This window comes from Anser anser (assembly GCF_964211835.1).
Source record: "Anser anser genome assembly, chromosome: 12".
NCBI lineage: Eukaryota > Metazoa > Chordata > Aves > Anseriformes > Anatidae > Anser > Anser anser.
In genome coordinates this window covers 14,251,171-14,276,397 of record NC_139733.1, presented here as the reverse complement: position 1 = coordinate 14,276,397, position 25,227 = coordinate 14,251,171, and the positions used below count along the sequence as shown (strand labels likewise).

Sequence of the window (25,227 nt, the reverse complement as noted above, 5' to 3'; positions counted from 1 at the left end):
AATGCTGAATAAAACACCCACTGGAATGAGCATCACTTCAGCACTCCCTGAAGTTACTACTCAGCTGTGGAAGGACTGACACACAAAGTGTGACGGAAAGAAGTGCAGAGCATCCTGCGCTGGCATGGAACTTGGAGCAGACTCACCGTCCAGCACGCGCTGCCCAGATCTGCAATTTTCACTTCTATGCTCATTAAATCAGAATCTTCCAGTTGATTGCCAGGATCACCTCCTAGGTGGAAAGGACAGAGAGAAAACAGGTCTTTCTCCAAACCAACAGCTATTCATCATTTACTGTGGAGGATTCATGTATGAAGTTTTGAAGTTTTTAAACCTAAAAGGTCCAAAAATGCTTTAGACGGATGGCTCCTTTTCGTCACCGATAAAATGCCACCTCTGATTTGTGAGCAAACACAAAGGAAGGGCTGGTATCCAGTCAAAATCTAAGAGGATGTTAGGGAGGACAGCAGCTTTCAGAGGAGTTGTGGGACCACGTGCACCTCTCCTGCTGCAAGGTGCCTGCTCGGCAAGCACTGTGACGGTGACATTTTCACAAGACTCTGGAAAAGGGTAATTTTTGTTTTACTGCTTTACTCTGAGCTGTCAGCCTCCGGCTAACATTGTGCCTTTCTGCTCCAAGCAAAAGACTCTCTCAATAATTTGGCATTCCCTAATTGCTCCAGGGTTTGAGGGACAAAACGACAACATCATGGGAGAAATGCTCATGGGAGAAATGCTCGTGGGAGAACATTGTGGGAGAAAATACAAAGGGGCTCATTGCTGGGAGACTAAATCTCTTGAGAAACTCTCTGGCCCTATGTTTTATTCTATATTCACTCCGTTCTCTGAAAATAAATCATGTTTCAGAAGGCCTCAAAGATTAGACTGTATACAAGTCTCCCAAAAACCTCAGGAATATGGGAAATAAAGAGTAGATGCGTCATCCAGCTTTCTGATCAGACCAATCCGTTCGGTGGCTGGAAATACCAGAGGAGGGAACGTTCCCGTTCTGACAGAATCAGCTCCGGCGTTGTGGTGAGGTTATTGATGAGCACCTGTGATTTGTCGTCGTCCCCCACGCACACCTACTGGCAAGACCACTTCTCTGTGGGTGCCTTGAGTAACCTGGAGCCACTCGGTCTGAGGTTTGTAGTAAGCAAAGATAGGAGAGGCCTCTCAGCCATTTAAGCTGCCTGTGCTGTTTTGTACCGGTGTTTCAGGAGCTGTGAGCTTTTCCTAAGCTATCTGCACCCACCTCTCCATTTTGTCCCTGACAACACCCTCTTAAGCCTCTTTTCTTGTAGAAAACTTCCGCAGCTCACCTGTTCCCTTTAACCTCAAATCCTTTCTCTGTCCACAGTCGGCAGCGTCGGAGAGCAGCCTTTGGAGCCCTTTGTCACGGACACACAGCAGCACGTTCTCGGGTTTGAGGTCTGCATGGATGATCCGGCAGCGCCTGTGCAGGAAGTGCAGCCCTGCCAGCACCTGCGGGAGCATCACAGCACCTCAGGTTAGCAGCACGATGGAGGGAGCTAGGGACGTACAAGCACCCTGCATGAACTTGCAGTTGCACCCTAAAGAGGGGTAGCATCAGCTCGGTGGCCCTGCGTGCTTGGCACAGGGAGCCTGGGGACAGGGCCAGAGAGTCCCCAAGTGCCAGCACGATGGGCGAGCCCAGAGAGCTGGAAACAGGATGGAGGAGGCCTTGCAACTACAAAGCAGAATTTTCTCCTGAAAAGCCACTTGTGTTTATGCGGCTGTTAAGCCCTTGGCCCACCGTGCCAATCTGTTAACACAGCATTATCATCGGAATGTAAGCTGGGAGTCGGTTGTAGGGAGTTTGACGTGGCACAGGAGGGAGTCCCATCGTGCAGGGAGAGAGAAGGAGGTGAATCATAACCCGGACAGGAGGAGGGAGAGATGACGAGTGAGTGAGTGCAGAGAGGAATTAAGGGTGCTGCAGGAGAGCCATGTAGGGAAAGAACAGCTCACGGCGGAGCAGGGAGAGCCTGGCCGTCACAGGGAGAGAGAAACAAGGCATGCAAGAGAAACACTCGCTATCAGAAGTCAATAACAGCGAAAAGGCTACTGGGGAGCTTTGTTGCCTTTTTCTAAACACTCCGGTCAGTCATAAAGGGCTGGCAAATCTTCTCTGTATTATCAAAATCTATTCTGGGATGAACACCAGCCCCAGGGAAATACCAACCTTAAATGGTAACTGAAACACAGGGAAAGATTTAAATAGCTAAACCGGAGTGAATCAGAAGTAAATACTGCCCCAGTACGGATCTGAAGGGAAAAAAAGAAATGAGATTTTCCTATTTATGCAGATAAGGGAGTGGATCCAGCAAAAGGCTTGGCTGTGAAATGGAGCACATTGATTAACACCACTACGTTTTCATATAACTTATTGAGGTGTTAGTGGAACCTCTTTAGAGGAAGAAGTGGATATTCCAGAAAAATGATGGAGGAGGAAGTGTTTTTTTTTTTTCTCAGTGTCCCTAGAAGGGCACAGGAATCAAGGTAGCAAATCTTCATCTTGGCAAGTCTGCAAACTTCTGACAAATCTCAGCATTGGAGGCAAAATGTGATGTTAACTATTCTTAAACCTCACTCAGGTTTCCCAATCCTTAGCTACACAGACAACACATAAGAAACTCAGCTTGCACAGCCTGTTTGATCAGCATGCCACATCCTTACAGGGGATGAAGGAAGTGTTGCCTCTGAGAAAACTGCACCAGCAATTTGGAAAGCCCTGGGAAGGAATCCGTGACAAGGCAGACTGCCTTGGACATTACTGTGCAGACAGCCGAGGGCAGCCCTGAGCCCTGCCGGACCCATCGGTGCTACCCGTGGCTGGAAGCTGGGCTGAGTGCTGTCAGTCTGGCAGCAGACCAGAGGGAACTTCTCAGGGTAGCAGGAGGACAGAGAAATGCATGGTTTGTCAACAAGAAACGTATCCGTGGCAGGCTGTTTGTCCCCTGCTACTCCTGCGAGCAGCTCAACTGCTAGAAAATTCAATGAATTGCCATCTCAGTACCCCCTGACGCAGGTCTGCAGATTCCTGACGCTTCACATCAGCGGTCCTGACCCGTTTCCACACCCGATGAGACTACAGGCACGGGCAGAAAGGCACACTGCCCTGTATTAATGAGATTGTGTTGACTTCCCAGTCTGCATTTTATTTATCATTTTCTCTCCTCAGGCCCAAAAGAAGTAGCTACTGTTTTCCTTTAAATTGTATGCCTTGGGCACTGACTCTGTGTTGTCCCTTTGATGCAGTCATAGGGAAGTTCATGGCAGATGACCCCGGGATGAAGACAATGACTTGTCGCCCAGCCAACACTCCCGTGGTGCCCTCACCCAGTCAGAGCTCAGTTCTCACCTGCTGTAAAGATTTTTTCACGAAAGGCAAAGGCAGTCCCTGAGCTGCATAGTTACACATCAGACATCGCAGGGAAGGACCCAGGGCCTCAAATACCAAGCACGTATGTGGGAGAGAGTCATGGATTCACCGGCAGAGAGAAGGTGCTACTACCAGCCTTTTACCCTTCACCAGAGCAGCCAAATATCTCCTTAGTCAACCTCCCCCCTCCAGCCACCTTCACGTGCCCTGGTTTTACACCATCCTGTGGCTCTCCAGCGCAAGCCCAAGCTTTGCTGACCCAGCATCGCTCCCAGCAGAAGGATATGAAAGCCGTTCTCTCCGATCATTCTGAAGTCATCTAACAAACAGACAATGTTTTCTCCTGCCCGGTCCTTCCTCTTCATGCTGCTCACCTGAGGGGGAGAATTCCAAGAAAGCTGCAATTAGAGACGTATATGTGAATAAGGACACCTTGCACCCATTTTGTCCTGTTCTACAGCCTCTCTCCTCCAGGGGTTGACACTTCATGAGAAACCCCGTGAAAACAGTATCAAGCAAACCAGGCTCCGAGCACACGAGCTGAGTCTGTTACCACAGAACAGATTTCTGTATGTTGTCTTCCCCTGGACCAGGTAGGAGCATCACCCTCTCAGCATCTGAATAATTCAAAGCATTGTGCTTGTGGTTGGCCAGCTGAAGGCTAGTTGTTCTACCAGGGTGCAGAGCAGCTTCCACATCTGGAACAGCCCAGTGAATTGGGCCTCTTTGGGCCAAAAAAGGGTTGGCTATGGGCAAGTACAGCCGAGATCTCTGATACTGAGTCGCGGGCGAAGGGGACATCTTTTGTTCAAGAACCAGGAGCCATTACATAAACCTAGCCCTTGGGAGGGTCAGAAACAAGCCAGAGGAGATGTTTCTTCACACAGTACGCGGATAATTGGTGGCAGTTCTTGTCACAGGGCGCTCCAGGTGCTGAAGCCCACATGGGCTCACAGGAAAGGAGGGCACGCTGTGGCATGAGGCTGCTCCCACAGAGCGCTGATCCAGCTACAGCAATGAATCCTGTGTGTGTATGTGTATATATATATTTAATACAAACATACAATGAATTCAGATATAAATATATTCAGTTTTTCTTTTTGACACAGCTGTAACCATGGGCGATCAGGGTTTGGTTTTTGTGCAGCTGCTGGATCCGTTTGCACCAGCACCAGGAGGTGTGTGGAAGGCGGGGGGACCGGACCGCCTCTTCTGGCAGCGCTGCGGGCACGGACCCCTGTGCTGGTGGAGGTGGCCCTGGGAACCAGCTACGTTCTGGTGAATGGAAGGCGTGTCTTTTGGAGAGAGGTAATAAGAAATTAAGGGTAAGGCTCGGTCTATACACAGTATTGTGCTGATGTGTAGAAAAGCACCCCTTTGATTACATTCAATTAGTGCCACTTTGTACTTCCTCTTGCATCACCAAGTCTGGCTCATATCCCTTTGGAGAGGGCCTGCAGATTTACAGGTACAAAACAAACCTTTTCAAAACCTGCTGGAGAAAGGCCTCGGAGTAATTTGAAAGGCAAAATGTAATAGCTTCTGTTCACATAAAGCTGATGTAACTTCGCATTTAAGTAAACTCCAGGAATTGTAACGAGCTTTCTAGAACTAGCAGGTCAAGCCATCTTCAAAGGCAACTAGCTGGGACTCAGATGCATGCACCTAATTACTACATCCATTAGCAAAGGCAGAAGGAAGCTTTCCGAGTTGAGAGGTTTATTATATGTTTGCTGCATCCTGCATTTTTTTCCTGGATATTTCCTTTTACTTCAGTATTTTTTTTGTGATAAAGCAATGCCCTCTGAGCTAGGAAGCACACAAATACGGTGGAAACATTCTCATCGCTGCCTAAGAACACCATTACCACCTTTCTGTGTGTGTTTTTTTTTCCACCCTGTATTTCTCTGGGTTCCTGCTGTTTACTGGATTTTGGTCTCAGCTGAAAGAAATGGGCCGGCGGGGTGAGACACAGCCACCTGTCCAAGCAGGAGGAAGAAGAAGGTGCCTGTTTCAGAGCCAGTGTGACTTAATGAATTATCTAATGTCTTTTTCCATTCCCCAGCCCAGCTCCTTAGGCTGAGACTTGGAAGCAGAAGGGACGATGAGGCTGATACTCTGAACTCAGCGGCCATCCCCACGGAGCAAAGCACAGAGCCTGTGGATATTACATACGCATCGGAGGAGAGAGACCTCGTCCTGGGCAGCCTCAGCAAAGCCCTCCCTGCTCTTCAGGACCTTCACAGCTACGTTCTTCTTCTTCCTACAAAACGAACCATGTCTGTAAGGCAGTGCACGCCAGGGTGGCCTGCGAAAGGGACAAGCCCTGCCCAGGAGAGTGGCCGTCCCTCTCCAGACGGCGGCCAGCCCCTCACCTCGTGTCCTGGCACAGCCAGACGGTGGCAAAGGCCCCGCAGCCCAGCTCGCGCAGAGCCTGGTATCGCGTGTTGAACACCTCTCCTTCCCGCACCGGGTGGTGGCCTCCTGTGGGGAACGCGGCCAGGAGCCATTACTGATAGCCTTAAACGCCCTCAGACTGAAAGGGCAGCTGAGGACAGCGTCCTCCCAGAGGGACAGACGGGTCCCTGTGACCCGTGAAGAGCCCGGCACGATGTCGGCTGCGGTGCGAGGACTGACCTGTGCGCTGCGCCGCCGGCACCTCCTCCTGCACCCGCACCTCCATGGCGCCGTCCCAGCAGGTCCTGGCAAGAGGGGACAGAGGCGGTGGGGAACCAGGCCGTGCGGCACCGGCGGTGCGACCTCCTGCAGGTTAGTCCTTTAAAGAGAGTTAGAGGCAGGGCAGCTGCACACGTTGATCTGCACACCTCCCGTTCGCTCTTCTAGCCCTGCTCTCCCCGTTTCCATCTGCCTCATCCAAACCTGGAACTGGGCTGTTGGGAACATTTTGGGAGCTTCAGCGAGGTAGGGATTATTTTTGGATTATTTTAGGAGTTCAGGGGAGGAAAGCTGGCAGGCTGAGGCTGGACAGGGATGGACTCCTGGCTCTCAGATGGGAATCTGAGGTTTCCTGGCTCTCGGGTGGGAATCTGAGGTTTCCCCGTGCCCCGTGTGGATTCCCAGTGGCTCGGGGGGACCGCGGGGCCCCTCCGTGGCTGTGACACCAGCCTGCGCAGAAGGCCAGTGTCCATACGCGCCCCATCTCGGGGCTTTCGCTTGCAGGAGGAACTTCGCATCCCAGGTTGGTGCTAAGCAGAGCCTGCGTTTCAGAAGCTGCCCTGCACATCTGTCTGCAGCCCGGGGCCAGAGCAGGGATTTATCACTGACCATCCCGTGACCCCCTACAGAGAGGCCATAGCGGAGGGGAGAGGCTGTTCCCCGGCGTTTCTATGACAGCAAAAGGTACAAACACAGGCAGCGCAGACAGACAGATGCAACTGCTGTTCCCCCCGCCCCGCAGCACCGGTGTGGAATTGGCTTCAGCACTGGTCACCTGAAATAGCACCCCCAAGCCCCGCGTTGCTAATGGAAATGTGGATTTACACTGCCACGGGCTGGGTGCTCCCAACCCAGCGTTTCATAATTCAGAAATGTCACTTGCTGTAAGCTTCACATGAACACGCGTTGCCAGAGCTTGTGACAGGTGATAATAACCCAAGTAGCCCATTAGCGGGGGTAGAAATATCGACCTTTAAATCCTTCAGAATCAGGTTGCCAAAGCTCAGAGCTTGTCTGCACCGGAGGAATTTCAGAAACAGGCCCAACGGGCTGGCAGCGCTGGTGCATGCCCTGTCACACGCCTCATGGCAGCAGCCACATGACTGGGAGCTGCCCTGGGACAGTAACATCTTCCAGGTGCTGGAACAGAAGCACGACTTCCTCAAAAGACTAGAATTTCTTTCCATATGCTGACAACCCTACCCCAGTACAGCAACGGAGCCGTTGCCTGCCTTTGGGCACCAAGCGAGCTCCCAGCACATTTCTAATTAAGGCTCAGGCTGGGCTGAAGGCTGCTCGTGTGGTCAGGGATACCCAGAACTGCCAGAGCTGCTACCGCTCCATTTACCCTAGCCCATGGAGCAGTGCGCAAGGAACTCAGAATGCCTCCAGCTCCATTACACCTCAGATTCAGCATTTACACGTGCTCTGAGTCAGCCTCCTTTAGGCACAAATCTGCAGGACACCACATGTCCGTATAGCCACTGTCTTTGTCAAATATTTACCAGAGTTCTAGCTATGCAACAGAGGTGAGACCAGAACTGTCCTCATCTGTGCACAGAGACAGCCTAGCAGTAACCCTGCAAGCCCCTGCACCACCAAGTGTACCCGAGACCTCTCAATTCGCATCTTCCAAGGTTTTGGCTCATCATTAGGACTGCAGACATCGATCTGAGAGCTGGGCAACAGCCCTAAAGATTTTATTTCTTATGTCACTTAACATCTACCTACCAGAGGAACAATTCAAGAACGCGTGGGGATGAGAGCTCAGCAGCATCTTCCCTAGGTGGATTTTTATGCTAATAGGAGTTTTGCTTTTGTCATTAAGAGCTATGTCACGCAGAACCCCCTGGGTTGCTGCAGGCCTGGAGCAGGTCAGAGAACTCACCCTGAAAATGTGCTGCTCCCACCGGCTCCACGGTAGCTACGATGGGCAAGGAGCGGTGGTGCTTCGCCCCCGCCTGCACAGCTCCACCTGCAGGGAGGGGTGCAAGGAGCTGCCCCGCTGCTCACCACGCATCGCAGCACCTGAAGCTGCGGAGTCCAGCAATACTCGCCTCCATCTTCTGCACAAGTAGAGGCCTGGCAAGCCCCGGCTGAGCGCAGCATCCCCACGAGTCGTGACACGCAGTGCAAATCGCGACATGCAGCACAAAAGCAGCCCCATCGGCGTGCGGGGCTCAGCCCCACTGCCCTCAGACTTACCGTGCGGCAGCTCAGGAGGCCGGGCACGCTGCCCCGCTCGTCATCTGGCTCGTGCTGGAGCTCCCGAAAGTGAGATACCACCTGGTGCTGCTTTCCTTTTAGTCTGCGCTGCCCGGGAGGGGTGTCCTTGAGCAGACCAAGCCCTTCTGCATCGCGGGATGGACGTGCTGAGGAGCGGGGCAGGGTATCGGATCTCAGCACCGTTTCTGGGAACAACCTTGGCTGCAGGGTAGCAGGAGACCCAGGACAGCTGCGGTGGGTTTGCTTTACTGCTGCACCTGTCTGCGCAGCCCCCTGCCTCGGCCACCCTGGCAGCAGGTCCACCAGCCTGCTACGGCTCCGCGGTCTCCGCAGCAACTATTTATAGAGGGAAATTCACAGCTCTGCCGAGATGGAAACGGGAAAGTCTTCCCCCTCTGCTCCTCAGCTCCTGCACCCGGAAAGCACGAGGCTGCCTGGTGGTTCCCACTGCTCCTCGTGGCTGCGGCACCACCTCCTGCCCCTGCTCGGCAGAGGGGACACACTCCCCTCTCCAGCTCCAGGCTGGGGGACAAGGACACGGCACCGGTGCCAGCAAGGCAGCGCAGCTCTCCACAGATGCACAGAGGCTGCACGAGGGCTTTGGTGCAGGAGCAGCTTCTCCCAGCGGAAGGGATGGGAAGGGGCTGCGGGATGCAGAGCGGCCACGATGGCAGCAGCCTCGCTGGGCACCCCAGCAGCCTTGCAGCACTGAGGAACGGCCGCCCGCAGTGAAACCACTTCGCTGTTTCCCCTCGGCCACCTGCAGCAGAGCTTGGCAGCCCCGGCCGTCCCCCGGCTGGGGCCCTTGTGCTGTGCAGCTCAGGTTTCCCGGCTGAGCCTGCAGAGAGCCAGCCCCGGAGCAAGGGGTTAATCCTGCCCCGCTGCCAAACCAGGAGCCAGGGCCTCGCTTCTTCCCCTGCCTGTGCCCCTCACCTGCCGCCCCCAGCACTAAAAATACCACCGGGGGGGCAGAGACAGCAGCGGGGCTCGGTGCTGAGAGCCGGGACTGGGGCAGCAGCGAGGGAGCAAGATCTGTAACCCCTATAAAAGGTCAGGAAGAACACACACATAGGTGAAGGAGGGACTACAGTGTGGTGGCAGTGTGTGTATATATATATATATATATATATATATGAAGGAAGAAGAAGACGACTGTATCTAAAGCTCTGCTAATAAAGGAAGGGGGGAGGCAGCATAGAAGGCCCTGGAGCCAGCTTTAGGAGGCTGGGAAGAGCTGTGCAATTTGCTGACACATTAAAAGTTGTTCACCTAATTGAGGAGCAGTGGTTTCTGCCTCGCCCGGGTGGACATCAGCGAGGAGCATGGAGCACACCTCAGGCAGCATCACCCCCACCCACCCTAGGAAAGCAGCCAGCCATTCCCCCAAGGGATTTGCTCCCTCTCACACCCCAAAAGGCGAACACATTCGGGGCAGCTGCGTCGTCGTGCAACACAAGCGGGACACGCAGGTTGTATATTAAAATTTATTGAATTATTGTGTAAGAATTCTCTTTATTAAAATCATTTGGACTCTAAACTGATTATTTACAGACAAAACCTTTTATATCACCCATAGATTCCTACATCTCAGAACAGTATCTACAAACAGTTATTACACTATGTAACAAAATTCAGATTTTTTTCAAGCTTTTTATATTAATTATTAATTCCAATTTGAGAAAGACAGTACCTCGGGTGCTCTGAGCAGAGCTCAAGGTGTGGCAGGGTATAAATGCAGGTCAGGCCATACCGTAACAGAGACGGACACCACGTCACACGGCTGGGAGAGGGCAGAGTCACCAGGACAGAGGACCAGGAGAAGAGCTATGAGAGCAAACCGGGTGTTCAGGAAACCAAAACGATCGTCCTGACAAGAAAGGCACCAAAAAAGCAGCGTCTCGCTGCGACTGGGGCACACCCTGAAAAAGAAATGGCATTCCACCGAAGCAGCGGGATCCAAGAACCCTTTTATTTTCAGGAAAAAGAAAGTAGCCATCGTTTCGCGATAAAAAAGCTCCCAGGTACAGCCTAAACGTGCCACTGAGCAGACGAAAGCAGTGCTCTCACATCTACGTGGTGTGCTTGCCCGCGGCCCTCAGCTGCGCCAGCGGGAGACATTCGACGCACTAACGGATACTTGTAATACTGATCAGCTCTCAGCCTCTCATCCAGACCACGGAAAAAGCAAGTTTCTTTCTCTGACCGCAGTACAAAACATTCAAGATCACCTTTCTGACACTGCGAAGGGAGCGCTGACTTCCCTTGCAGCACTCGCTCCTTCCGTCGCGGGTGCCCGGCTGGCCGCTCCTGGGACCAGGCGGAGACTGGGAGAAACGTGGAAGGATTGTGAGAAATAAATAAATAACTCTTCCCCGCAGTAGGGAGTTTTACAATAAAAAGCTGTTTTGTGCAAATCTCAATGCAACAGAACCCTGCTGTAGGAATGGATTTTGCCACAGGAGGGGAGAACGGACGGAGAGAAGGGGGAGCCATGCCTGAGCACCCTGCGAGGGGCCGGGGGGCCGGAGGATGCTGAGGGCACCGCGATGGGGAGAGGTGGGCACCAGCCCCCTGCCCTCACCGCACCTGCACCGGGCACTGCCTCCTGCCCGGCCACGCAAGGACGAGCTCGAGATGTTGAACACATCACCCGTGTTTAGCTCTGTTTGTAAGTCCTGATTATTGCTCTGATGAAAGCAGATTTTCACAAAGTAAATCATCTCTGACATCCGGGAGCGCTACTGAGAAGTAAAGAGGGTGTGGAGCTCGACTCCCCCAAAAGCTCCCTGCGGGCAGAGGCTGCCCTCTCAGCGTGGTTTTACCCTGACCGGAGCAGGAGACGCTGCAGGACCCAGAGAGCTGCCGGAGGGGAGCAGAAGAGAGCTGGATGCCTGGCACTGACCCCAGGAGACGCCGAGTCCCCTCCCTTTGCTGATGTGAAGCAGATCCAGAACCAAGCCCTGTGCCGCCCTGTTCTGGGAAAGCAGAGAGAAAATCCTGCAAAAATAGGAGCAGACATGAGCAGCCTGCAGAGCCTTAGGTCCAGCAGATGCCTGTGGCTCCCGGCAGATGCTCAGCGAGTTGGAGGCCACAAACCCAGCCTCGCTGCCCAGAGCAGCAAGTCCACTGTCAGCACCAAAGTGGGGCAGCGCTACACTGCCACTGCCTGTCATGTCATTCCTTCATCGACCTGAACCAGGCAATTGCCTCTCATGGTTCCTAAGTGAACGGGCTTTATGAACGTGCGTTGTATCTGCCTTTTCCTATCTGCCAGTCCTTTCCTCCACCCAGCTTTTTTTGGGCTGATTTCATCAGATTTAGTTGAGACACAAGTTCCAGAGATGCTAAGCTCCCACAAGTTCCATGGAATAGGGTGGTCAGGCAGGAGACAGACCCAAAGCGGTGCCCTCCTGGGGGAAGAGACGCAGGCAAACTCCAGCCTCTCCTTCCTGCCACCCAGCGCAGCAGGATGGTGGCACAGGGACAGCGGCTGCACTCTGGGCACACAGAGTACCTGGGAATGCTGCTGAGATGGTCACAGCAGGGGGCTGGCTTTGTGGCAGGGGAGTCTGCAGGAAGACAGACCAACACGTGCTCGTTATATTGCTCAGAGGAAATCTCACAACTGCGCAGTGCTCACATGAAGCCGTAGGACTGATCCTACAGGCCTGGAACTGCTGCGATACGCAACGTAGAGAGGTAGGGATGTGATCGTGCCCTGTTCTAGCTCTGCTCCCTCCTGGCCTGCACGATCACTGTCTACAGGGAGTGACAGGAGTGAGACCCTGCTGGCCTGCCCCAGGCACGCGGGACATCGGCCTGGGCTCAGCAGGGGACAAGAAGAAGTAGGGTAACCTTTCAGACAGGAATTCACTCACAGAAGGGCAGAGTGCTCTGTCCACAAGGTGAGAACCGCCCCCGAGTGCTCTCCAGGAGGGAGCAGAGGGGCTGCCCGGACGGCTGGTGACTGACTGTGCGCTGCTCCGGCCTCTCCTTGCTCGCAGGCGGCACTCCTGTTTGCAGGGCACCCAACGCCCTTCGGGAACAACACGGTTGTGCTCCTCAGCTTCCTTGAGTTCACAGCTCCCCAGATGACCCTTCTGTGTGCCACCACCGGAGAGTTCGGGAGGTGAAACTGAGGTGTAAGGCGAGCCTAAGAGAAGAACACACAGCTACGCCTCAAAGCGAGCTGCGAGGAAAAGCAAGCTGCTGTTACGACAATGCAGACGTCTACGAGTTATCCCTGCAGACAAAGCAGTGGAGAAAACTTCGCTCCAGTGCTGACAGACGTTTGTCAGTAGAAGTGCACAGAGATGCTTCTCCGAGAAAAGCTTTGTCTCAAAGCCACAAAATTAAACATTCTCCTTTAGCATTTAAATACATTATCTTTCTGAGGGTATTTACAAGTCCAGTTCAGAGCAGCAGAACAGCCAGACACCAGAGGAAGGGGAAGTGGCACAAGGCATTTGTTGTGCTTTTCAGAAGAGCAGGGAGACCCTGGCCACAAGGAACCAGGAAAGACAGATCCAGAGCTGGGTCAGTGGAGACCAAGGCGAGCCGGGCAGCCGGCTCCTCACGTGCTAAATTTGTCCTGAGGGAAAGGGCGAGGGGGTGGTGTCCATTTACAGGGGGCTCCTGGGCAAGCGCACCCGCTGGCGAGCACGCTACATCCCGGCAGGCGTCGCACATACTGGGTAGCAGGAGGCCGTCGCCATCAGGCCCTCTCCTTTCCACACCCAATGTCCAGAACCAGTGGGAACACTGCTGCAAGGAAGTTTCTCAGGTGGGGTACTGCAGGAACGCTCGCCAAATCATACAGGGACAGAGGTCAGTGTTCCTGTCAGCCAGGGGAAAGCTTCCCGTATCCCCAGTAAAACGAGCGGCCGCAGCCAGGGAGCCTCCCCCGGCACTGGCAAGGGCACCCGTGCAAGGCCAGGACTCGGCAGACACGGTGCTTGGTGCTGCCACCTGGCTCTTTGGCAGCGCCGTTCGGAAGCTTGGCACATTCACCTAACGTCTGTAGGAAGGAGCCGTGTGGTCCCCTGAGACTCCGTCAGAGGAAAACTGAAGTTCGTTTGTTTTGCTCGTAAAAAGGAAAAAAAAAAACCTGTAAAAAAATATTCTCTGAGATGCAAGGACGCTTGTACTTCGTACTGCCTTGGCCATCCCCGTTCGTGTCACCCGCTGGTTCCTTGGAGAGTCTGGTTCCAACGGCAGCAGGACGCCCTGTACATAGCCAGGACGAGCATGGCCCTGTTCAGCCAGGGGAGAGCAGTCTGTCTGCGCCTGTCACAAATCCGTGACCTTATTCTCCACAGCTGCTGCAATCTGTTGTAGCCTATATCCGAGCTGCATCTTCTGTGCTGTTGGGTCTTCTTCCAAGGCTGTGATGATCTGCAACGAGACACAGCTCACTGCCTGCCCTTCTCCAGCGCACAGCGCTGCCAAGCAGCTCAGCCCCGCACACGGGCGAGGGCACAGAGCAGCGTGGAGAGCCCCTCGCTGAAATCCAGCATGCTGAAGTGGGTTTGTAGTACAACTTAACCACAAAGTAAGTATTCTAGATTTGTCCTAACATGCTATGTAGAATTCATAGTGTAAGAAGAATGCTAAACTTCGTACCTGAAAATTCTATCTTTAGTAAAGGAATCTTAAAATGCAGTTACTTTACAGTAGAATATTTAGATAGCATAATTAAAAAAGGCGAATATATTTGAAATGTCAACAGCCTCCAGGTTAGGGCTAAGTCCTTTTTTTGTGCAATATCCCCCATCCCTCATCGGTAAGAGTAAAGCAAACTTATGACATGGAAGTTATACATGCCAATGAAACAATACACAGCATTGTAATGATCTGTCTGCTCTTAATTATTAATTTTGGGGGGTGTTTTTGATTGGACAGTGAAAGGAGAAGGTCATGTTCATACCTGCCTGGGAACGCACTCACCTGGTCATAGTACTTATTGATGTATTTGTACAATTCATGCAGAGCCACCAGGGAATTGAGGTCACCTGAGTAATTCTGAATAAGAGAGGAAGTCAGATAAAGCTGTGAGACACCTAACAATTGTTCTTCCAAATTCCACGTCCTCATAACTCATTAGGAAATGTGCCGGAGTCACTAAACCCAGCACAAAGTAACAGGAAAGGGAATTCACCAGTGGTTCCTAGCAAAGGAAAAAAACCACACGTACTCCCTGCCCCGAAGCCTTGACTGCGCTTTTCTTTTCAGTGGTGCCATGAAGCAGAGCAGCCACTGGGAGCAATCAGTATTTCTGCACACAGCTGGAATATCTGATCTTTGCATTACCGACTTTCTATAGCATGCACTGATGAGGGGCCAGGGTGATTTCTGAAATAAATAACTTTATTTACCCGTGATAGCTCAGCCAGGGCAGAGTTCATCTCCTGGTCACTGGCGGAGATGGTCTGACGAATGTCCGCATAATACCTACAGCGGTACACAGGCAGTTATCTTCACGTTCCTCCCAGCCTCCTTCTTACTGCTTAAACTACAACTCCCCCATTCGTTCCTTACCTTTCCACCATTTGCTTGTAGCGAGGAATGTCCCGGGCATAGAGCAGCTTATTGATTGGAGAGTCCTTGAACATCCAAAACCAGAATTGATTACAAAAAGCTCCTTCATCATGCTGTGAGCTAACCTCAGCGGGTGACACCGTCCTATTCTCTGTTGTTTGTTCAGGACTGGGAACTTTTGCCCTCTGCATGGAGGGGCACTTTAAATACTGGGCTCTCTCCCTAGTAACACAGTCCGAGGAACCGTGTACTGGTGAAGGGACCCCTGGCACATGAGAGCAAGGAGTGGGCCTGGTGGGCTGTCTCAGTGCAACCGCGCAGACACAACTGCCTTAACGTGTCAGTGCTGCTCAGACTGCCTGTGCCACCTCCGCGCTTCTACCTCCGCACTTACCCGTCCCAGCTTATGGTCAGCAATCGTACAGGAGTCCATGAAGGTCTGTGCAATGACCAGAAGCACAGCATCTACGTTATCTGACGTCTGCACATCAAAAACAAACTGGGGATTCTTGATGATGTTGATCCAGAACCGCAGGGGCAGGCTGCAGAGAAGATGGAAACGTGGCAGCTTATCAGCAAAGAAGGCAGCTGCGGTGCTGGAAGATATTCTGTACATGCTACTGGTCATACTGGTCACCTCCCAGCTTCACCCTCTCGGCAAAACCAGCTTTTCACACTGTGCTTTGCTGCCTTGCACTCCCATTTTGCTGCTCCTCAGCAGACACAGGTGGCTCTCTCTATGCAAGGGGGCAGCTCCAACCAGATTAGCAGTGCCTCTGTCGGGGCTCGCAGACCACCGTACCTGTTTGTCTTCCAGATATGGATGGTCTCAGGATCTGCAATCCCGTAGTGTAATGCCTGCTCATCCAACAGGTCAAAGAAGTATTTGACTGCCAGAGGGACGGGGCGGTTGGTACTGAGGATCACCTGGAACAAGTCATCCACAAACTTCTGCAGGGTGCCCTGTGGAGAACCAAGCAGGACAGAGTCAGCACAGCCAGAGGAACATGAAGAGCCCAGGCCTCACGACGAGAGATGACCCTCTTCTGCTCAGCGACCTCCTCTCACTGGTCCCAAGCTACCTCACATCCACTGCAGGAGCAGCAGCAATGGAGAAATGAGGCCCCAGAAGCTTCTGGAAGAGAGGCCAGGGGAAAGCGCATGAACAACCAAAACACAGAGGGGAATCAGACATACTTAGAGCCAGTACAGAGGCTTACTAGAGGAGAGAGAGCCTGCGACATGAAGGGATGGAACTGCACTGTAGGGACTGACCAGCGGAGGGGGATTGCTGACTGCCAACAGCTGTGTTCGGCCAGACAGGAACAAAGAGAAGGGATTTGCTCAGCAGCAAGAGAAGTTTGGGGGCAGAACACAGACACCGCCTGGCAAAGCGCCGGGGCTGTCCCTTGAGGAACCCAGCTGGAACCAACTAGCACATGCACCAACCCAGCCTCAAAGGGGCTCTTCATCTTCACACACATCCCTGTAATCTGTCAGGGGGATATGAAAGAAGGCAAGATCCCAAGCCCAACACAATCTGTGCTTCTCACCTTCATAGAGAGCAGACGTGTCAGATAGATCTCTGGGATTGCCTTGGCTCGTTCCCGATCTCTTAAGCTCCCACGGCGATGCTTGGGAAGCTCTGGCTCTTCTGTTGGTTTTACCAGGTGCCAAAGTTTTATCCCACCTTCATCTGCATCCTCCAGCATCGGTGTTTCTAAATGGAACAGTTGTTTAGAGACAAGTGTCAGCCCTCTCACAGTGGAGCTTGGCCAGGTTATGCTCAAGGAAGAAAGTGGATTTCACAGTATGATAGGTTGACAGATACTCCTAAGGGAAGGAACCACTGGAGGCCTCCACCCAGCCTCCTGTGCAGAGTACAGCTATTGCTAGCGCTGCATCAGGTTGCTTTTGTCCGCTCAAAGTCTTCAAAGTCTTGGGAACTTCCCACACAGAGATCCCCCATCCCTGGTGGCCTGTTCCAGGTCAACACACAAAATTATTGAAGATTCCTACAAGCTGTGGACTGTGCCCAGCACTACAGCCAGTACTAGAGAATTCTACTTATCCTGCATTTTCACATCTAGCCTGGCTTTTCTCTGCTTATGTACTCTATTGCTTTTCCTTCATTTTTCCTGCCCAGACTTCCAGTTTCCTGACAATCCTACGAGGGTTCAAATCACATAGCAGTCTTCCATAGCAGCATAAAGCTAGGGCTATAGCAAGTCTTGTCCCACCAACTTGACAGGTGCTGTAAAATCATTTCATAAGAAGCGGACATCACACTCACTCTCTCCTGGGATGTAATCCTGATTCTCTCTATGGATGTGCTTGGTCAGGCGAGGGACCAGTGCTACTGTTGCTCCATCAGGCACCTGCACACAAGCAAAAATCAACATTCAGAACAAACAGCACGTCTCTCATCAGCACAACAGGCAAGTGCTTGTACAGCAAAACAAACTGAACATGCTGTACCATTACTAGAAATAGGGATCTCGGGGCACTGTCACTATCTGTCCTGATGGTGGGAGAACCTTATTTGTACAGATTGAAAAACTGATGTACAGAACATTATGAAAATGGTAATGCCCCAGGATTGACGTCATTCACATCTAGAACGCGTGGCAGCAAGGTGTGACATATTGGTGCACGATACGACACACGAGTGTAAGACAGTTAAAAACCCAAACTCTGTCCAGTCCTAAAAACTACATCACAGACCAGTGTGATATCACCTACTAACCGATTTGGACCGGAATGTTAATGAATCCAGCAGGGTTGCCTTCACTGCAACATACACTCAGTGTCTCCTCCCAAGCTCTAGGCATGCCCACGTCTCAGGTACATGTTCAGGAGGGGGTTTTGCTGCTTGAGGAGTCACAGTGCAGGACACAGCACTGACTTAATCTGAATATGCTGCTGCAGGAAAGCTCTGACGATTTTACAGTAATCCATGAGGAGCCAGAGCCACAAACGGAGTGTACCAGTGTATAGAAGATTAAATGGGAGACAAGGCAATGGTAGACTCAGTTCTGACCTTGTAATGCTGAAGAGTGTTCAGGCGTTTCCAAGTTCCTTGAACAACAGATGTCACATCCTCATCGGACAGAATCAGATGACCTGCCAGCCCTGACCTCCACTCTACAGGCATTAAAACACAGATAGCAAGCAAAGAAACAAAAAAACAAGTTAAGTTAAAGCATCTCTGAAGTCTTGTGCTTCAACCTGAGCTAGCAAAGCACTAAGCCAGAAAAGGGACAAAATCTTCCCTCACAGACACTATTTAGATGCTACCACTGACTCCACTGGCAGGAAGAGCCAGTTCATGACCATAGCAACTCTGCACTGAAATTATCTTCCTTTCCATACCTTCTCATGCCTTTTTTTTTTTTTTCCCGTGCCCTTACCTAAGCCATTGTCATGGGCCAGGTCTGGCAAAGAACACCAAGCACCATGAAATCGAAGGGGCTGGACTTGCTTCTTTCCCACCCCTACCTCTTGCTCTTAGTCTTTCCTGCATCGTGCCCTGTTGGGTCCAGCCAGAGTGCAAGATCACTGGTCAGGGACACTGCATGCTCAGCAGAAAATCGTGCTGTGCACGGATAGCACATGAGCACTCTCCTCCACTTCCTCACTGAGTCTCAGCACCAAGAAGTTCTACTCACCGAGGTCCAGGGTGTCTGGGTCTGGTCGGTGACAGTACGGTGTCCCTTTATAGATCTGGTCTAGGATTTTCTCCTTCACCTGTGTTATAGTGTCACAGTCTAGCACTTTTGCAGAAATCCCTTGGGAGTCCTCTGCCCCTCCTGCAGCAACTCCTGCTTGTGTCAAAGCGTTTAAAGTCTGCGGAACAAAAGAAAAGGTCACAGCTCCTCTAAGGTTGCTATGCATAATCTGACACATTTACACCTTTGATGGCTGGCATTAAAGCACGTTAACAGCTAACTCTTTCACTGGAGGAGTTTCAGAAAACAAAATTCTACAGGTTGTTAAACACCGTGTTCCCAGCCTTCCCTTGAGAGCTGGAAGTCGGTTTAACAGCTCTAGGGAGCTCTAGGCTTCCATGTGCCATCAGCAATTTCATCCCCTTATTTCTAGGCACAGAGCACGGAACATACACCAGATTACTGCTGTGATGGCTCCTATCAGCCTAGGGCAAAACTATCTGATTTAGCAGGGCTCTTGCTCAGCTACTGAGTTATGCTGCTGCGACAAAGCTGGCTCCTAGGAGGTTGTGCTTCTGCCTTAAAGAGGAGGACATTGTGCAGGACGTTGTGCTTCTGCCTTAAAGAGGAGGACATTAAACTCTGCCACACCAGAGAGCCCAGAGGGGAAAAAAGATTTGGTGCTTACCAGAGTCCGGTACTCCAGGTCCTCTCTCAGAAGCCGGTTGTCATTCAGGGTATATTTGGCTTTCCCCGTCACCCAGTCAACGGGGCCCTTGTCCACCTGGTGTTTGATTCCTCGAAACAGCATGTAAAGTGGCTCCCCAACAGAGTCCTGGCACAGAAAGGAAGGAGCTTCACTCAAGAGAAATTCACCTTGCTCTTCCCAGCAGAACCCAGCAGCTTGGAAACATGGACACCAAGCAGAGGAGCAGCAGGACGGAGGACACCAGTGATACAGCAGTTAAACCACTGCAGGCAGGCAAAGTCTCTGCCAACGGCTCCTGCTCCAAGCACAGGGAAATCGCAGGGGCTAAGGACCAGCTGGATGCGCAAGACCACAGCATCACTGTCTCCATGCCGCTAATCAGAGGGACTCTCCTTGCTGCCCCCTCCCTGGAAACAGGGAGTGGCATCGATGCTGATTTAAGCATCTCTCTTCCCTGAAATACAGGATGACTCCAGCACCATTTCAGCTAAGAGTGAGGCACAAAGCAAAGCTGTGGCTGCCTCCCCTCTTTTGGCCCCTTTACTTCACAAAGGGGCAAAGAACTCACCCTCACAAATGCATACAGGCAGATGGACATCCAGTTGGTTAACAGCTTCTCTACCACTGTTTCCGTCCTGAAAGAGAGTATGAGGTTGGTCACAAAGATACAGTGCACAGCAGGAAGGGTAACTGCAGATAAAGATCGCTCCTTTTGAGAAAAGATGAGAAAAGAGCGCGCTAAATGATGATACAGGATCGAGGGAGGAAGGAAAAGGAAAAAATACTTTAGGGACCAGTCAGGTTAGTGCTCTTGATCCTACTTCTTATTTGAAGCTCTTTTCAGCCTGAAGGAGGCACCAAATGACAGAAGAGACAAAGGGGATAGAGAATAGCCTCTGTCAGGTCTCAAAACAAGATAAATTTGTTCAGATCAGAAGGATACACTGGACAGGAGCTAATGGGGATCCGAACACAGGAGATATTTCAATTTAGTTTCCAAACATGGCAGGATTGCGAGTCCCAGAGACCTCTAAACAGCAGATCTGACAGAGCTGCAGTACTTGAACACAAGGAGAAAGCTAACACACAGCAGCTTCAAAAGAATAGGTGAAGAAAAGAATTTGGGATGGGCAACTTCAGCTTCTTACTCTTCTCACACCATTCCTCCTTTTCTCCCTGCCAATTACTTGATGGGGTGAGGGGTATTATTGATACTGCTTTCTCCTGTTTGATGTACGTTGACACACACTGGCCCTACAACCGCAGTCCATGCCACAATGTTATTTTACCCACAGCAGTTTTTCAGAGCTTGCTAGCTGGACAAAAAGGTCCCCTGATGTATCTAACACCGGGACCACGTCTGGCTTGCTCACCTCCGCAGCATCAGCTTGGGGTTCTTGGCCACATACTGCTCCACAAGGTCATTCAGGAGTGTTTTGAGGATGTCAGTGAAGTACTCCAGCTTCCCATGCAGCGACACGGTGAGCAATGATGCCACATAGGCCCGGTCTCTCGGAGAGAAAGTACGCTGGATTTCCAGAGTGTGGATGAACTGGTGGAGAGAGAGATAAACCAGCGTGTGAATCCCCTGAAAACAAGGCAGTCTCACCTACTGGCTCCTGAAAGCAGTGGTGCTGCAGGAGAGGGCTAATCAGGAACGAACTTTAATGAGCACTGCCTGCTTCCTGCCACCAGTTGCCAGCAACGTGGCCCAGACCCCACAGCATGCTGCAAGCAGAGAGAGGGACCTTACCTTGGTGAGGAAGAGCTTGCTGTTGAGCAGGTTGGAGAGCTGGACCAAGCCCTGCTCCACCGTTTGCCGCCGGCACTCGGGGATGTCCAGGTCCCTTTGCAACGGTGACTCACGGTGGCCCGGGAAGAAAATGCGCTCCGCATAGGACTTGTAGTCCAAGAAGGGGATGCCTGTGCCCACGAGGTCGCTTGTGAGGTCCATCATCTCAGTCATCAGGTCTGGGGGAAAGGAAACGCCCGTGATGTTGACCACATGATCACACAAGCGATGGTACAGAGCATGAGGTGAGTGCAGGCAGGAACTAGGGCCAGCAGGATGGGACTGAAGAAGAGGAAGGATGTTTCCTGTCAGGAAGAGTCACATTGGAGTCCCATTGCAGGAATATTCATCACCAGACTAGGCTCTGGGAGGAACTGCATTGGGAACCAGCAGGTGAATTTGGTGATTATTCTCATTTACAGTTAGGGTCTGGCTTCCAGTTTTATAAAAAGGAAGCCACTGTTCAGCACCAATCTGTGGTTACGGGCATTATCTATACACAAAGTACCAGAGATCTCCTGCTCCTCACTGCTTCCCCCATTAGTTAGAGATTACAATCTGAGTAGCTTGCACAAGTTTTAGAGCCCTGGATGCCCCACACAAGGGCTCACAGCTGTAGGCAGCTGGAGTACAAGGTTTACAGACTCAAGATATGGGGTGTAACTCAACTTGCTCTACACACAGACTGGACTAGCTGTACTTAAGGTCTCTCCAAGTGCGCTGTCTTGACCTTTAGCTCTTCATCTGAGTCTGGAGGATGGACTGGAGAATCAGAGGGGTCTGTATATATCACTGTGTTCTGAATTAAAGAAAAGAATGAAATACACAAATTTGGCTATATGTTTCAATGCACTAGCACAGGATAAAGCTATTGCCTGTCCTGAGCTACCCAAACAAGTATGCAGGAATGAAAAGAATGGTAGGGCTCTGTGTGGTTCTTCAAACTTTCCTGAAGCTGCAGGAATGCAGGAGCTCTGTGACTAACCTGTGAATTCCTTTTTGCATCTGTCCCGAACGCTTGTTTCTAGATTTTCCAGCTGGATTTGAACTTTCTTGTAATCCCTCAGAGCCTGTTTGCTCTTCCTCCTGTAGTAAGAAACAGAATTGTTCCCAGTGATCTTAGCCCAGGGATAGTTTTTGCCAGCTGTTGTATTGCTGCCAAGGACTCCAGGGCAATGCTGTTGAGGTGATTTCTACTAAACACCACCTCTACAGGACACCAAACCGTGTTCTATAACTACGTATGTCCCTTGGAGCAACCAATAGGTGAGTGCTCTGAATGAATCACAACACAGGCTGTGATGAGCAGGCACACCATCCCTATGCCTCACACATCCAACAACGTGAGGGGCTCAGAATTTGCCACAAAATAAAGAAAACTAGGACCTTGTTTAGGCCCAGGATATACAGGCTTGACCACATCCACTGAATAACGTAGAGAAGTTAAAGCTCCCATACAATGCCAGAGCCTCTCACCTGTATATGAAAACAATGACCAGAACGACGAGTGCCACAAAGGACGCACCAACACCCAAACCAATCTGTGCCTCCAGCGGGAAGGTGAGCTGGCTTTCTGTGTCATACTGCACTCGGCCCAGGAGGAAGTTCAGGTTTCCCATTTGTACCTGGAGCGAAAACATGTGCTGTGATGTAAACTCAGTGCAGCAACAAAAAGCAAAGACACACAGCTACACCAGAACGAGTACAGGTGGCATACAGCTCTCTAGTAAGGCTAAGTCCCACGGCACAGCTCCTGAATCCAGCTGCACCGTTTGTTCCAGGCACTGTTTGGCAGTTAAGGGTAGATTTGAGAATAAAAGCAGCTCCTTGCCACTATGACTTTTGTCTCGCTCTTACTTCCTGTCCCACTCCCTGCTTCCATCACTACTTCTTGCTTGTGCACCCACTTATGACATGATTTGTTGCTCATTCCCTACCGTGAACTCTGGGAGCAAGTCGGTGCCCTCCCGCTTTGTGCGGTGCCGCGGAGCTGGCTGCTCGGAAGGAGGCTCACAGTAGAGATGATTCCTTGTTAGTGTCTTCACCACGCAGATTCCTTCCCCAATCATGGCCATAACTTCATCCTTGGAAATGGCCAGATCTAGATTTTCCCCCTGGAACAGAGGTGGAACAGCACATCAAATTGGGCTAAAAAGCATCTCTGCATTGTCCATGGCTCCAGAGAAGATGGAGGAGACCAGCACCACATGATGAGAGGAGCTTTTTTTCTTCCCTGACTGGGTTCCCATCTGAATTGGCTGCACAAGTTCATTTTGTAAGCTAAACAATCTTCACTCTGTGATCGAAAAGATCGAGTGGAGAAAGTGCACGTCTCCAGCTGCAGCCACTACCTTTCTTAATTGCTACTGGACTAGAGAGTACCTGTCTATACAAGAGAAATATCACAGTGCCTTTTCCTCATATATACAGAAAAAAAAACATTTGCCACTCTGCCCTTTTGCATCCTCTTTAAACAATGATTTTCCTATTTCCACCTAATATTTTTTTTCACTCTTAAGTTACTTATAGAGAAATTTTAAGATGTCATAAAAATGGCAGCTGAGAATAGAATGTATTGGTGGGGTTTTTTTGGTACTAATATCTCATACACAAATAGTGTTAATTCACATTAGGACAAAAAATAAAAAACCTATGGAAGTTTCCATGAGCCCTACGGAACTCTAAATGATTTATGGTCTCGAGAGGCTTTTTTGATGCACTCCTTTTTCCTCCTCTAATGTGCCATTTCTCAGAGCCCAAAGCAGATGTGCTGTGACAGGCTGCAAGCCTGTCAAATGCTTTAAAAACCTTGGAAGCTGCATGTTGCCAATTTAAAACAGCCTCAGGTTAGCAACAACTTTGTACAGCATATGTTATTTCTAGATAGTTCTTGTGTTACCTCCACAGAGATGACGCTTCCTGGCTTGTGACGATATGGCTTGGCGGGGTCTTCAGCATTCAGTGGCTTGAGGATGGGGTTGACTTCGTAAGAGAAGGGCATGGGATGCAAGGAGTTGAAATCAAAGCTCAAATTATCCAGAATAAATTCCAGTTTGATGTGGACACTCCGCAGTAGCAGGTTAATGGCTGGAGTTTTGCACAGGATCAGGTAGGAGGAGTTAATAAGACATGGTTCTTCAAACTAAATGCCAAAGGGGAAAAAAAAAAAGCATTAGTAGTGAAATGCTAATACTTCTCTTGCAGCTCTGCAATGCTTTCAAACCCTGCACAATCTGGGGCCAGTCTGTGCTCCTCTTACCTGGAGCAATGCCAGAAAAGCTCTGCTAATTGTAGAGAGAAAAATCCAAGATCTGAGGAATTCCCCATGTTCCTCTAAAGAAAGTCTTCAGAGCACTGCTTTTGCTGTAGGTACCTAAGTTTCAGCAATGGAAATCAGCTCCAACTTTCCCACAGCAGCAAAATCTGGAGCAGCATCAGCTTTAGATCTCCCTGCTCTGACAGAAGGGGACCAAAGACCTTCAAGGCACTGCAGACTTCCTAATCTGAATGCTTCTGTGAAAGAAGTGTCCCTTGCTGGATTACATATGTTTTATACATGTGATGAGAGCATTAGTCATTTTTTCCCCTCTCCCCCATAGGAATTCACAGCCACAAATGCCTTCTTAAGAACATTGGGAAGAACAGCCTTTAGTAGCGCATGTCCTTCAGGAGCATATTCAGCTCCACATCTATAAGACAGAAACCTGGAAGGGACTTATCATAGAAAAAAATCCTACATAGAGCAGTTTTCATATATGCATAAGAATATGAAGAGCATCATCCTCACCACATCTCTCAGAATGCCAGATGAAATGTCAGATGATTACCTCACAGCACACTGGGAGATTAAAAAACAAAGACAAGGCCTCCAAGTTTATGTACAGGAAGCCCTCCACTGTTTGCACTACGAATGCAAACTCTTGTTGTACTTTGGCTACCAAATACCCTCTAACTCTGCAAATTCTGCTGCAAACTCTGCAGTCTTGATGGTCAGATCAAGACCTGAGCAATGACTCATCTCAGGATGCTGACATCTGGAGAACAGAAAAACGCTGGTGGAATTGGTCATTTCACTGAACTCTGCCTGGTTTTATATCTCAGAGTGAAAGAGCCCAGGAGCTCTAAAGACAGACCTGAACTATGCAAAAAGAAAGTCTGGAGCATGGACATGCTGAGCCAGACAAGCTCTCTGGCTCAACTGCAGATTTCTTTA

General features: G+C 50.8%; 2 protein-coding genes and 1 long non-coding RNA gene across 8 annotated transcripts in view; 1 reads left to right on the top strand and 2 right to left on the bottom strand.

Moving 5' to 3' along the window:
• The window catches only part of SETD5 (SET domain containing 5), a 77,801-nt gene extending 68,387 nt beyond the window's left edge, over positions 1-9,414 (bottom strand). The window contains exons 1-6 of one of the 2 annotated variants that reach the window (XM_083796101.1): positions 6,044-9,414; positions 5,782-5,890; positions 5,582-5,669; positions 3,613-3,780; positions 1,323-1,485; positions 147-232 (exon numbers count right to left, since the gene is read on the bottom strand). In XM_083796101.1, the coding sequence (XP_083652227.1) occupies positions 147-232; positions 1,323-1,485; positions 3,613-3,780; positions 5,582-5,669; positions 5,782-5,890; positions 6,044-6,089 (660 nt within the window). In that variant the 5' untranslated portion in view covers positions 6,090-9,414. Of the gene's footprint in view, positions 1-146; positions 233-1,322; positions 1,486-3,385; positions 3,570-3,612; positions 3,781-5,581; positions 5,670-5,781; positions 5,891-6,043 lie in introns of those variants that run through there. The other variant, XM_083796102.1, reaches the window with a different exon arrangement.
• LOC310880434 lies at positions 98-5,609 on the top strand. Its single transcript, XR_014571682.1, has 4 exons — positions 98-1,145; positions 1,361-1,510; positions 4,516-4,714; positions 5,472-5,609. It is a non-coding gene; the product is annotated as an uncharacterized lncRNA (long non-coding RNA).
• A 364-nt stretch (positions 9,415-9,778) lies between the features above and the next one.
• PLXNB1 (plexin B1) overlaps positions 9,779-25,227 on the bottom strand; it is a 76,190-nt gene continuing 60,741 nt past the window's right edge. For all 5 annotated transcript variants that reach the window (XM_083796099.1, XM_083796097.1, XM_083796100.1 and 2 more), the window contains exons 21-38: positions 23,914-24,156; positions 22,952-23,128; positions 22,491-22,639; positions 22,000-22,100; positions 20,976-21,193; positions 20,596-20,774; positions 19,791-19,857; positions 19,202-19,348; positions 18,514-18,691; positions 17,886-17,989; positions 17,139-17,223; positions 16,399-16,565; positions 15,648-15,808; positions 15,240-15,387; positions 14,846-14,910; positions 14,683-14,758; positions 14,255-14,329; positions 9,779-13,702 (exon numbers count right to left, since the gene is read on the bottom strand). In XM_083796099.1, the coding sequence (XP_083652225.1) occupies positions 13,598-13,702; positions 14,255-14,329; positions 14,683-14,758; positions 14,846-14,910; positions 15,240-15,387; positions 15,648-15,808; positions 16,399-16,565; positions 17,139-17,223; positions 17,886-17,989; positions 18,514-18,691; positions 19,202-19,348; positions 19,791-19,857; positions 20,596-20,774; positions 20,976-21,193; positions 22,000-22,100; positions 22,491-22,639; positions 22,952-23,128; positions 23,914-24,156 (2,445 nt within the window). In that variant the 3' untranslated portion in view covers positions 9,779-13,597. The remainder of the gene's footprint in view (positions 13,703-14,254; positions 14,330-14,682; positions 14,759-14,845; positions 14,911-15,239; positions 15,388-15,647; positions 15,809-16,398; positions 16,566-17,138; positions 17,224-17,885; positions 17,990-18,513; positions 18,692-19,201; positions 19,349-19,790; positions 19,858-20,595; positions 20,775-20,975; positions 21,194-21,999; positions 22,101-22,490; positions 22,640-22,951; positions 23,129-23,913; positions 24,157-25,227) is intronic.